Consider the following 13,667-nt stretch of genomic DNA (forward strand, 5'->3'; position numbering starts at 1 on the left):
ACTCAAGGAAGGAAGACTGGAGCATGATGAAGTACCTTTCTTAAAGCTATTTCAGTTCAGCGAAGGTGAAAGTTTTTCCTAACTACTGTGAAAATACCATGCCTGTTAGTGCTGGAGGATTGCTTTAGAACAAGACAGAATCCATAAATAAACGGGGTTGATCAGTCCCTGTAAAGCTGTTCCTCGTAGTGGAAGGGGACCCAGTTCAGAGCAAGAACCTCGCCCTCCCTGTGAAGACGCTAGGTGGTGCAGGCTTCCTGTGCAACACTGAGAACAACCTTTCGCTGGTGTGAGTGCTCTTGCCAGGACTTCTGAGTTTTGGGCTGGTTTGTGTAAATGCAGTGATAAGTCATCACTCTGACATGTCTTTAACCAGGCTGGAGATGTAGCACTTGAGCCAGTGCTATTCTCATGTTTTGAATGGTTTCTGTTAAACACAGCTTATCTGGCTCCAGTAGTTCTACAGGCCTATAATCCCTCCAGGGTAGAATGTCTAAAGTAATATTCTGCTCCCACACAGAGTATTCCAACTATTAATATTTTGGTGTAGTTATACAATACACTGAGTGGAGTTCCCTTGAATAAGAAAGCTTTTTTGAGCAATTTGTACAAACACCAGCAATATTCAAACAAATTAAAAATCCCTAAATCGGAACAGGCTAAGGCTGGAAAACCTTCTGCAACACCATTTCAGATGTTCTACTGCTACACCTTGACAGTCTGACAACCATCTCAGACAAGTGAATGTTAGCAACTTTATGTAATGCTAACTGTAGTCTCTTATTCTCAGAGCAACTGTTCCACCCTACTTCCCAGTGCTTTTGGTTGGCTACAGGAAATGGCTTGAAAGACAAGGTTATGGTAGTTTAAAAGCCTGTAATGAAGGACTGGGCAATTCTTAACTAATGTTTTCCAGAGCATTGCGGTGAACTGTGTTGGTATTACATTAAAGACTTTTGAGAAGCTCTTTTAAAAGATGGCTGAGGACTGACTTTGTCTCTTTCTGCCCTCCCGATCAAGCAGAAACCCTAACAGGGATGCAGAAATAGCTGGTTTGGTCCTTTTCAGCTTCTCAAAGCTGAATAGGCATAAGGAAAGCAGAATCCCTTAATCGTGTTAGTGGTGATGAACAGATGTTCACCTGTTCCATATGAAGCTACCACTATGGATAGAACATCAGCAATTCGTTTAATTTCAAATTACTGCCATACAACTTGCTTCAGATTAAGTGTTTATTAAAACTAAAAATCACCATACAATAGAAACTATTTACAATATTTAACTGATAGTCTGCTTAAACTGCACAGTTTGAATGAAACCAATGGAAAAGAAAAGCATGAATATTTATGCTGCTCGTTATAGGCACACTAAGGCTCAAAAAGGTTTTAAGCTTCTGCAAAGTACCATTTGCCTGAACAATTGGGTGGAGGGGTGGCAAAAATCTACTGGGTTTCAATTGTAAGAACCAGTGTCACTTGGGGTGTCACAAAAAAGGAAGCTATGCAATAGTTACATTGCAATTGCACTAGCTCAGCTGTTTTGGAAAGTAACTTGATAGAACACCTCTATAGGTAAAGCTTAGCAAACAGCATTCACTTTTAGGAACTGGACTTAGATAGCAACACACCTATAGTGTCACTGCAGTGTAACTTGACATCCTATAGTGTGTTTCCACAAGTTGTTTCTGACAGGACTAGAGCTAGTTTTAGCTTTAAAACACATTTTGAAGTTAGTTGATTAAAGCAGCAAAAATATAAGGAATAGTCTTGAATAACCACAGAGGGTTAAAATTAAGATTAAAATATTTTCACTGGTAACAGTCTCAGTGACTGCAATGAAAGTATCAATTTCCTTCAAAATCCTGTGCTTTGCCATGGACTTCGGATGATGACTTTCAACACAGTCCTAGGCGTGCTGCTGCTCCTGCTGTCTTGTGTGTTCATGTTGCACTTCTGCAGCTGTAATGGCTGTGTGATGCTTTGAGAATGATTTTAAACCTCGTATGAGTAATACAGCAGTAAAACAGAATCATCTTCGGTGTAAAGAATTACATACATCACCTTTCCTTAAAGGAAACCATGACACCATTCAGAAAGTCTTACAAGAGGTGACAGTACTCCAGATATTAATGTGAAATAACAATGATAACAGATATAAAAATAATTTTCACAAGATGCTGCATTTCAAAAAGGATGATTTATGAACATCACCATGTCTTAAATCTCCAAGTTCTCCTTCATGACTTTTTCTTTTGAAAACAGCTGTTCAGGCATCTTCTTGCCCCATTTATAGAGGTCTCTTAGTAACGTATTGCATAACTTAGATTCCAAGAAGGTACTGGCAAACTGTACCAGTGCATGATGGCTTTCCTTCCTTCTCCCTCCCCACCCCAAAAAGCCCTCTTCCTTTGGGATGATTCTGCAGATGCCGAACACAGAGCATTTAAGGAGAACTTCAGGCTTTAGAGGAACTGTTCTAACCAAATAAAAATACTATTTTTTCTCTGCAGAATTACTCTTTCCTTCAGCATTTCAACTTCCACACTCAGTTAAGACATCCGGACTTGTGAAGTAATTGGTTTGAGCAGTCTGTCCAAATAGCAGTCTGTGCCTATGATCCATGTCAACAGAAAAAGTGTTCTTTGCTCTATGGTTGTTGTTGATACTGCCCTTCTGTTGCTGTGTAGAAGTCACCAAGCACACTCTGTAGATAATCAAATGTTGGCCTCTCTTCTGCTTTATCTTTCCAGCATGTTTTCATGATATCGTAAAGCTCAGCTGGACAGGTTTCCATGCGTGGCATTCGGTACCCACGCTGAAGAGCAACCATCACATCCGAATTGCTCATGCCTTCAACAAAAAAAAAAAAAAGTTTTCATTAAATGATCTAAATTCCTAAAGAATTTTTTTTTTTCTTTTTTATCTACTTAATTCTAAAGATCTTCACCATAAGACAAGAATATTGCTACTTGTTAGAGGTAGTTACTAATATGAGTTCAATAACAAGGCTGAGGTGTGCACCGGTACCGAGGAACTTGCTCTGAAAATCCTGGGGGGAAGATTTCTATTTCCCCAGTTGAGTGCAGTGACCTCTTTTGTGCCAAGACTAACATGACTGTGGGAGAGATAGCAATTCTTGTCTCCAGAACGAGCTTCATTCTGTTTCTGTAACCAGTCCTGCTACCATTTGTTCTGCTTCCAGTGGTGGTGAGATTCACAGCAACAGCCCACCCTGGCATCAACCTTTGTCTCTACCTGCAGAGCTTCTCACCTGCTTGCTGCAGACTATGCATACTGAGACAGAGAGTTACTCTTGCCACGTCTGCGTAATTTTCCCAAGCCTGTCACATTTCTTCATGTAAGGTAAATTGGTCACCCATTTATTCTGCTATTCTGATTCTTCAGTATCAACTTTCAGTCTAATAGGCTGTTCCAATTTATACTTCTATTTAAAATAGACATATATTCCTCTTCCAGTTTAATGCGAGCAATGCTTGCAAACTATTGAAATCTTCCAGTATGCAGTCAAGAGGCTTGAACTTCTAATTGCTGGTTGACAAATAAATCCACAGTGTCTGGCCTATTTATGGTGCTCCTAAAAATGCTCTCATACTTATGAAAAGTACTGCCCAGACTTCCTTTAGAACAGATATTTTCCCACAGTAGTACAGCAATACCATGTCTGCTGTATTGACTGATTTTGTACTTAAAATGAAAATATGGTGTTGGAGTTTGTGGTTTGTAGTGCTGGTTTCCAGGTGAGCCCATAGGTTTGCTCAGGGAAGGACAATATTCAAGGCACCCAGAAATAACCTTGTGAGCCCAGCTCAGCATAGGACACTGTCTGGGTACACAGGCACTTTTTTTCCCATTAGCATGTATCCCACCTGTGGGAAGAACCTTGCATTACTTGGCTGCATACAATTCCTATCTGATCCTTCCTGGGGACATGAGCAGTGTTTAGAACACTTTGCGAGGACCAACTACTCAGTCACATATTTTATAGCCCTTACCTAAAAGCCAGCCCAGAGCATATATTTGAACACTTTGCCGTCCAAGCAGCCCTATCACCTCTTGAAGTCAAAACGGGCTACTCTTGAGCTTAAGTGCTCTCCTGGACTAGAACCTTACTGAACAATGAGGATGTCTGGTTTGGCTCTAGCTCTTGTATGGGAAGTTGGTATGTTCTTCCATAACATAAAGTTGGCCACCATCACCCTTTCTCCTCTGCCTGAGTCTCTTGTCTCTCTGTACCCAGGGGGTGAGCCTGCTGTCCATTCAGGGACTCAGATCTGCCCCTCTGCTGTCTCTGGCTGTTCAGGATGCAGAAAAAATGAAACAGGAAGCACGTAACCACTTCCCAGCTACCTAATGCAGCAGTCACAGATGATGTACTGTGCTCTCATACCTGAACTGTATGGAGCAACGAAGAGTAAATATTCCAAGCAGTACATCAACACTACTTCAGGGTCTGCTTTCATATTTGTTTGTTTAGCTAACAGCCTATTTGCTTGTGAAAACATGCTCTCTTAGTAGTTTCACATACTACAATATTTAAAACCCCAGCAGCATATGCAGCACCATTAGAACCTGTAGCACTGCATCCTTGCTGTGGGACTGTGCTGTGGACCGTAAAGGTGGGATCTGTGACAATGCTGTATTCACTGTGGTTTTAACCCCTTCTGAATATATAAAAATAACTACATGTTCATGGTGCCTTTAGTCTGTTTGCTAACATTTACCCCAGAGTCATACATATGGTGACTATAATTTTTCAAAGCAAAGTTCTTCAAACTGGCAAGACATTTTCCAGATCACTGCTGTTGCTACTGTCGGCTGCCAGCTCTTTCCTTGTATATTTTTCTTTGCTTTTTAACACCAAAGTGTACATACAGAGTAATGGTATAAACACACGCCCATACCTGGATAAGGAATCTTTCCGTATGTAATGATTTCATACAGGAGGATCCCAAACGACCACACATCCGATTTAATAGTGAAAGATCCATAGTTAATTGCCTCTGGTGCTGTCCATTTAATAGGGAATTTTGCACCTAAACCAAAAAAGATTACAGTCTCAATCAGTCAAAGGCAAATGTAAACACTCCATATCAAGTCACTAATATGTCTTAAATGACTTGCCTATGATACCCCTAAATTAGCAAAGTTCCCAGCAACTCCTTCTATCCAAGAGTTATCAGCAGAGATGTACTGCAGGATACGCGTTGCCACCCTGCATGTCCTGTGTCAGAGATGCAAATAAGATGCCAAATGTTACGTAGCACCTTTTAACTCTAAGGTATGGTGAATTTATGCTAAAATTAGTCACCATTTTCCCTTCTGACCAGTGGTCAGGCAACAATCTTACAATTCCCATCACCTGGAACTTTGCAAGACTTTAACTACCTTTTCCTATTTTAAAGAAAGTCAGTCTAGCTTCCACATACCCCAGCACATTTCACATTCAGCCATAGGTGCAAAGGCAGTAGCAAATGATAGCTTAAGAAGTCATACCTTTAAATATTGTCTTTCATGTCTAATTAACTGATTCCAGAAAATCGCATATAAAAGCAAACTCCTTACAGTTAAATAAGAAAAGTTCAAGCAACCTTTACTGGGAAATATGTTAGCTCTTCAGACCATGAAAAGTAAATACAAACAGATTGTCTCTCTGCCTTTTTTAGTCTGCTCTATCATTTTGATGCAAAATACCAGGTAAGCTAGGAAACTTTTCTGAATGGCAGAAAACACATCAAAGAAACTTGGCATAAAGAATTTATAACCAGAAAGGTTCATTTAATCAATACAGAATGTCCAAAGCTAGCTAAAAAACACAGATACGGGTTCTCTACCTCTGAAAACTGCTTTATGAGACCCCTCCATCTGTTCTATTGAACTACTGTTACTCAGTGACTGCTGAACAGCTCACCTTCCTTTAATCTCAACTGCAATGCACTGTTCACTTTCTTCCTCATACCTTAGTTCTCCCCCCTTTCGTCCTACATGACCACAGTTTCCATCCAGACTGTGTAAAAATATGAGGTAGTGTCTTTAAAACAAGAGGGGGAAAGCCAGGCAACAAACCTGCTCTGCAAAGTTACCAGAATGCAATCTGCGCATGGAAGCATAAATAAAAACTTTTCACTACAAGTTGACTACTCACTTCTTAAAAGGATCCTTGGCCAAATTAGCAAAACACACCTGGCAAAACCTAGACAAATATCTTTAATATCACAATTTCCCCTCTTGCCAGTCCTGACCCTGCTGCAATGTTACCTCCCACCCATGTGCCGAACAGGACCCAGGTTTCCAGCGTCCCTACACTGTTCAGTGCTGCTGAACATGCAAATCAATGCTGCAGCTCCTAAAGCAGCTTCAAAAGATAACCAGATCTGCTAAAGGTTTCCTTGTTACCAGCAACCACACCTGCTAGGGCTTCTTCCTTTCTCCAAGTGAAAGGAGGCGTGTATGGCACTTCAGGATGTGATGAGAAAATATGAACGTATTTTCTTGGCATTTAATTCAGAGGGGTGGAAGCTGTGGCTGTGCAAATAATTTGTGCAATTTAGAGAAAACTGATTGAAGTTAAGTTTTTTTTTTTTAAACTTTAATAAGTATTTTTTTTTAATTTTCTTCATTCTTCAGATTTATTTCAAACAAACTTTTCAAAAAGCCTGGGGAGCACAGACAGGTTGCTTGTTTCCTTATTTTTTTTAAAAGTTGCTGGCATTAGAATGGTGCCTCCAGGAAGTTGCTACAGCGTTTTCTGTCCTTGGTGACCATATTATTGTTGGATCCATCCCCACTGCCTCCCAGAAGCTGAAGTTTTAAAGACGAAAACAAAAGTACATACCTTCCCTTGCTGTGTATTCATTGTCTTCGATGACTCTCGCTAGCCCAAAATCAGCAATTTTGCACATCAGTAAGTCCGAAACCAGAACATTCGCTGCTCTCAAATCTCGATGGATATAATTTTTTCTTTCAATGTATGCCATCCCTTCTGCAATCTGTTACCAAAAACCAAGTATTTTGATATTTTAACACCACACAAACACATCAGCGGGTCTCTTTGTTCTTTCAAGGTATCAGCAAAGCCATATCCATTTATTCATTACCTCTGTCTTTGGAGCATTTTTCAGATGGAAGCAAGGAATGGGAGATTGCCAGGGAAAACCTACATGTAGATCCAGTCCTGCAATACTATACTTAAGTAGCAGCTTCCAAAAAATTGTTTGGGTGAATAACAGCTGGCAAGATCAGAGACATGTGCTAGACATATTTCCTGAAACAAAATCTTAATTAAAATGTTCCTGAGATTTCTACTAAAATATTTTCTTTTCCAAATTATTGAGTTTTCTTTCCAATTTCTAAGAAAATATAAGGAATTAGTAAGTCAAACAAGGTACAGATGTTCTTTTAAGGACTGACAAAACAACAGTGCAGATAAGGTAAAAAAAAAAACACAACATTCTATTTACTCAGAATAGGCCTCTACAATCAGGAAACAATTACTAAGAGAGGTCAAACAACTTTATTTTCTTCTACAACAACATGTAACGAGGAGTGTTTAACAACAGCCAGCTCTCAGACACTATCATAAGTAAATTTAATTTGTCTTTCAGCAGCCCAAATTGATTTCCAAACCAAATTAAAGATGATTAATGTCCTCAAAATATGCACTGGGGATGATCTTTTCCCCAGTATTTGCTCAGGCTGCCGCTTTACTTTTCAGAAAAAAAGAGAAACTGAAATAATAGTTTCTGAACTCAGAGCAATAAAACTGATGTGTAGATGGTGTTCTGACCAAAAGAGGAGCTAGGAAAAAGGGAAAATAAACCCCGTGCTTGTGAGCTGCCAGTTTTTCTCTTCCTTGTGAGACTAGTGCTGGGTCATTCCCAGGCAGGGCCGTGGTCCAACCTGTGCCAAAGGTACCTCTCCAGGATGTCTGTGGGTGACAGAGATCTCACTCATGGCCTCATGATTTGGGGAATGCACAAGCTCTCAGGTTTGCTAACAAAGCACCAGTAAAGCAGGAAGGGTCCTCCTCCAGTGCCAGTCCCTGGCACACTCATACATGGGCTCTCTCCACCTCAGGAGAAGGCAAGTGCATGGACACCTTCTCAGCTCCAGAGGTGCTTGTTTTAGCCATGCAGTAAAGCAGGCAGGGGCACCTGACTGAACCTTAAGAAAACATTAACATCACTTCTGCTTACCCATTTTTAAAAGGTCCCTGAGGAAGGTCCCCTGTGAAGGCACACACTGCCACCACTTACAACACAAACCACACGTTTGTGTGTGAGGTCTTCGTTCCTCTTTTTTGGTTTAGGCAATGGAAAAATAGAGCCACTTGCCCTCCCACCTCCTTCACTGCAAACCTCTTCTTATAAACTGATATATTCTTCAGAGCAGACTGCTACACTGCCCTTATACAATGTGTGTGGGGGGTAGGGATGGGGGGGGGGGGGGGTAGGTGTGTGGGGTGTCTCACACTAAATCAAAGAGCAACCCTGATGATGAAGGGAATGAAGAACACCTGCATTTCACTTTTTCTACAAATAAGACTTTTCATAATGCAGGAAGCAACTACTACTGAAAAATTGCCACATAGGGTCTTACTAAAGACTTACAGACAAAATAGAAGAGTAGTATTCGATTCAGAGCCTACTTTAGCTTCTCTCTCCTCCCCATGCCACTACTGGGAAGGAATAAGGGATGAAAGAGAAGGTTTTGCTGCAAGATCAGTGCTGAGATTGAACTAACCAGCTTGGCAGATATGATCAAAATGCAGACAGGTCCACTAGTATCACCAAAACCACATCACCCATCACAAAGAAATCAACTTTCCTCCTACTTCTTTGCATGGATTTAACATTTGGGCAAATTGCTGTCTGGGGAGACATTCACTTCACAAAAGAGACATTTGTGATAGCAGTATTTAGTTTCCAAGCCCAACCAAGCAAAGCCATAGGAAAGACCATTTTATTTCCTCTTACTTGTGCCAGACTCACAGAACTCACCATCTGATTAGTCACAAACGAAGAATGCAACATCAAGCAATCAGTAAGTTTTCAGCAAATACAGACTACATTTCCGTGAAACGCCAGGACAATGGCTTTGACTGCACTGAATCAGAGAAATTCAAAGAAGCCACGTATGTGCCAGCATCTGGGCATACAAAAAATTCCCCAGTAGGAAAAGAATAATGGGCAAGGAATTTTGAATGGGACAAGGAGTGGAAACACAGCAACTGGACAACTCAATTCACACATTAAACCTTTGCTTGTGGGAAAAGAAAGAAAGAAAAGAAGATTTTTTTTAATCAAGGGAATTGGTGCCAAAGCCCATGTGATGACTCTTTGTTATAATTGTTGGGTTTTCATTGCCAAATGATATATTAAAGGTAGAGAAATTCACGGAAACAAAAGAAAGCCTTTTCCCTTTTCTGTTAATGATCATTGGTACCTGTCAAGACTGTTCGGCTACATGTAGTTACTACTCAGGAACAGGATGGGTAAGGTAATTTGGGCTTCTGGAATCTGTTTTGTGTCCTTTAAGAGAAGATTCTGCCTACACTGCACAAGTGTTACTACCAAGAAGGGAGCAGTTTCCCCTTCACCTTTAATGAAGTACTGACACGCTTCCAGAAATACCCAAGTTAAATCCTTTCAAAAACAACCAACCACCAAATCTCTGAATACTGGAAACAGGGTAAGAATGCAAGAAAAGTCTTCTGGAAGAAATAAATGACTCCGTAAGTCAGCCTCCATACTGCAGGCTGAAAGTCACATTCCAAGTGAATGATGACTTGGAGCTGCAGTTCTGCACGCAGCTCTGTCACCCATTTGGGGCATGGTTTCAGCCGGCAGTGCTCCTTCCTCTCTGTTTCTGCTCTTCCTATCTATAAAACAGGGTAATTACTTAACTTGCTGGAATACTTGTGGGTCATTTCACAAACAGGTATAAAACTCTTGAAAATTCCTGAAAGAAAATGGTAACAAAATCATGGAGCAAGCAGTGTGGCTTTGAAAACATGCGTTCCCTGCTTTCAGAACCACTTTTTGTAGCTTCTGAAGGTCTTTGGAGAAAGCAGCAAAGGACTTTGAAGCAGGGAGGGGAGAACCTAATAAGTTGCCATTTCAGAATAGGACTGCCTAAGGACAAGGAAGAGCTGCACCTTCTGAAAAGCAAAAGTACTTGGTTCCAGCTCACAGATGTCCTTGGTGAAACATCACAGCTAATGCTGAACAGCACACAGAGAAATGGGCAGTCCTGTGCTTTCAGAAGGTGACATCCAGCTTCTGTTTTGATTTGGGTTTGCTTCTTTTTTTTTGCTATAAAACCAGAGAATTTCTGGCTTCCTTCATAGCTCCATTTTTAAACTCAAAACCGTGCTTGATTTCGACTTCCATTCCAAGGTCTGTGATCCTCTTTTGCAAGAGTTATCACAAACCAACCATGTTTTACAGACAGTTTGCATTGCTGTTTCTCCATGCAGAAAGAGGTTTACAGCAACAGGTGTAATTGAGTCCACTGTGCGTTTCCAGGCTGTGTGCAAAAATGTGGAGTACTAAAGAAGCCAGATGGGTTTGCTTAAGGTCAACCTAATAGGATATTTTTACATCATGCTGAGAACATATGTCATGTTAAGAAGAAAAAATAAATGACAAGGATCATGAAAAAGAGTGGAATGAAAATGAAAGGAAATGAAATGATGGCAAAATATGAAGTTTTCTTGTTATGTATGTTTGTTTGTTTGTTTGTTTGAAGGAAAGCAAGTTTTAAACAACCTGAAGGGCTGACAAGTGCAGCCTCATGGGGTAAGAGCTTCAGGAACAAGCAACCAGCAAAACCCCACAATTATTAAGTGCAAGGGCAATCACACCATAAAGACAGTGCTTCATGAGAGAAACGTGGCCAAATCATACCTGGCCAGAAACACTCCAGTACAACAAAGACAAATTACAAAGTATAAAAAAAATACCCCAATATGACAGAAATCATAAGACCTACCCACAAAAAAAGTGCTACAAATTGTAAGTATAAGTGGGGATTCATTAGTAACAGGACAAGACCAAGGAAAACATTCACATAAAACAGATGGAGAAGACTACATACAAATACTACGGCAAAGTTTTTAAATGCCTGCCTTTGCTTCTGTCTCTACTGAAAGGGCCAAGGATGCACGCATGGTTAATGTGAGTGACAAAGGCGCAAAAACAGGGTGGAAAAGGGAAAGAAGTGGGTTAGGACAGTTCAAGTGCGTATGAGTGGTTTATGAGGCACCTGGAAACTGTCAGTAAATCCAAATCCACACATCCTGACTTGCCTGCAAAATTAGGCAGGCAAAATGAGGAAAAAATATAAGTGCTGAATCAGTATTTAAGTTGTGCCTAGTTTTTATTTGGTTACAAATGAAGTGCACTCTGGGGAAAGAACAACAGGGTGTGACTACAATTCCTGAAACATTGAGAAACAACTAGGCTCTCCAATCCCCTCCTGCTCTATTTTAAACCAAAATCCTGTAAAAGTGATTACTTAGAGATGGTTTGAAAGTTACGAGTATGCTCAGCAACAGCTCGTATCATCTTCCTAACCACAACCACCAGGCATGTGTGTGCTACACGGCAGACGTAGCTAACAAATTTGCAAAAGCAGCAGGAAGAGTTTATACATGCAAAAGGTTCACTGAATTTGCACCATACTTTTTCAGCAGATCTCATCAAACAGAAGCAAATATGATTTTAAGAACTGTGAAAAGAAGAACTGGGAGCTCTTTGGGTACATATCCCATGGAATAGAAGAGTTTCAGTTGGAAAGACCCTCCAGCAATCATCTGGTCCAACCGCTTGACCGCTTCAAGCCACTTTAACCAAAAGTTAAAGCATGCTGTTAAAAGCATCGTCCAAATGCCTCTTAAACACTGACAGGTTTGGGACATCAATTACCTCTCTAGGAAGCCTGTTCCAGTGTTTCACCATTCTCTCTGTAAAGAAATGTTTCCTAATATCTAATCTTCTATTCACTTATATAGCAATAGTTATATTAAACAACTACATAATATAGTGATTTTTCTTTTATAAATCCCTAGTGTTTTTTTACATGCTTTCAAAGTTTTCTCATCTTTCGCCATGGATTATAACAAGTTAGTTATAGGGTACAACAGTCTGTAAATTCTAATGCATAATAAAAACCCCAGAAAGGTCGGTGAAACAATAACCTACCAGAAATCTTTTCATTGCCTAGTAGTAACATGAACTACAGCTTGCAAAAGTTGCTCAATTCTTACTCTACTTTCTTATATGCCTCACTGGACATTTAATGCTGGCAACTCTACGATGTGGAACACTGGGCTCCAGACACTTTTGATCCACACTTTGACACACACAAATCAGTCTGAGGTCTCTCTCTACGTATTTCATTTATGACATGGAATGACCAGTATATTTTGAAACAAACTTCTTGGTTCGTAAATAAGATTCTGAAACATCATTTGACTAGATCTCATTTATTTCACGGTAATTTACTAAGAGTTTGAAACCCACCTATAGTTCTCTGAGCTTAAGAGAAGTTTCACAAATTGACCTTAGAAGTAAAAATGATGTGGTTTATTAACACTGAAGGAATCTCGTAAGCAGAAACTCACAAATGTGTACTTACACTTCCAACTCACAGCCATGTGAACTGAAAGCAGCTTTTCCACCACCATCTAAGCAGGGTACCACTGGCATCTTTAGCAGGTCACCAGCAGCAAGTTAAGCCTAATTTCACATCTTTTGTTTGAAACCTATTTTATCTATTCCCTCCTTTCAAGCAACCTTATTTTCTCAGAGCAAAACTTATCTGAAAATTAAAATATTTTTTAATGCAAAAGCCCCAAAGTTGCCCAGCTGGGGTTTTAGACTCAAAGAGAAATAAACCCCATTCATTTTGAGCATATTTCTTAAAATTTACCTGAGCAGAGAAATCAATCAGCTTCGGAAGCAACAATTTACTGCCTTCATCACTCTTCAGAAAATCCAGCAAACTTCCTGTTAAAACAGAGAAAGACCAACTCAGTGCAGCTTATTACTGAAATAAAGGTCACACCAGGTCCCCGATTTTCTTGATCACAAAATTTTTGCAGGCAAGTGTTTTGATGTATTTTCAAGTTGACTACAGTAAGGCAGTCTCTTTACGTGGTTTAACAACGATAGCATCCAAGTCAGCATGTCAGGCATCCAAGTGTTGCCATTTTCCTGGGTGTAGAAAACTCATCAGACCTTACCTTACTTCAGTGGTATTGACTCTGATAAGTACCCTAGTCTATAGACTATCAGGAAAGCTGTCTTAAGAGAATCCACATATCAATCCTTTCCACATCATAAAAACTAAGTGGCTCAACACTTGTTTATGAAGTTAGCAGCAGAATTTCTTGAAAACAGAACAGCCCAGGAAAATATAGCACCCAAAACAATCTAAGAAGGAAACTTCACTTACTTTGTGTAGTAATGCTCTAATAAAGATTGTCCTTTTCTAGCAGCACAACCATCCTGTCAGGACCACTCACCACTCACATTACCTATGTACTTACCAACTCAAGAGCCACGTAAGGCCATTTCTAAGGTTTGTTTTAATTGCCTTGCTATGACTCCAGGTACAGAAGTCAAGTAGGGAGCCCAAAGAAACCAG

General features: G+C 40.1%; 1 protein-coding gene across 8 annotated transcripts in view; it reads right to left on the minus strand.

The window, feature by feature from the left end:
- Positions 1-1,218: 1,218 nt before the first annotated feature.
- Positions 1,219-13,667, minus strand: part of LYN (LYN proto-oncogene, Src family tyrosine kinase) — a 45,673-nt gene continuing 33,224 nt past the window's right edge. For all 8 annotated transcript variants that reach the window (XM_061448463.1, XM_061448459.1, XM_061448455.1 and 5 more), the window contains 4 exons: positions 12,951-13,027; positions 6,853-7,006; positions 4,922-5,053; positions 1,219-2,849 (listed from right to left, as the gene is read on the minus strand). In XM_061448463.1, coding sequence (XP_061304447.1) covers positions 2,647-2,849; positions 4,922-5,053; positions 6,853-7,006; positions 12,951-13,027 — 566 coding nt within the window. In that variant the 3' untranslated portion in view covers positions 1,219-2,646. The remainder of the gene's footprint in view (positions 2,850-4,921; positions 5,054-6,852; positions 7,007-12,950; positions 13,028-13,667) is intronic.

The sequence above is a fragment of the Pezoporus flaviventris genome, unplaced genomic scaffold (genome assembly GCF_033815535.1).
Source record: "Pezoporus flaviventris isolate CSIRO_AGI_PZ_B2104156 unplaced genomic scaffold, CSIRO_AGI_Pfla_v1 ptg000007l, whole genome shotgun sequence".
Lineage (NCBI taxonomy): Eukaryota > Metazoa > Chordata > Aves > Psittaciformes > Psittacidae > Pezoporus > Pezoporus flaviventris.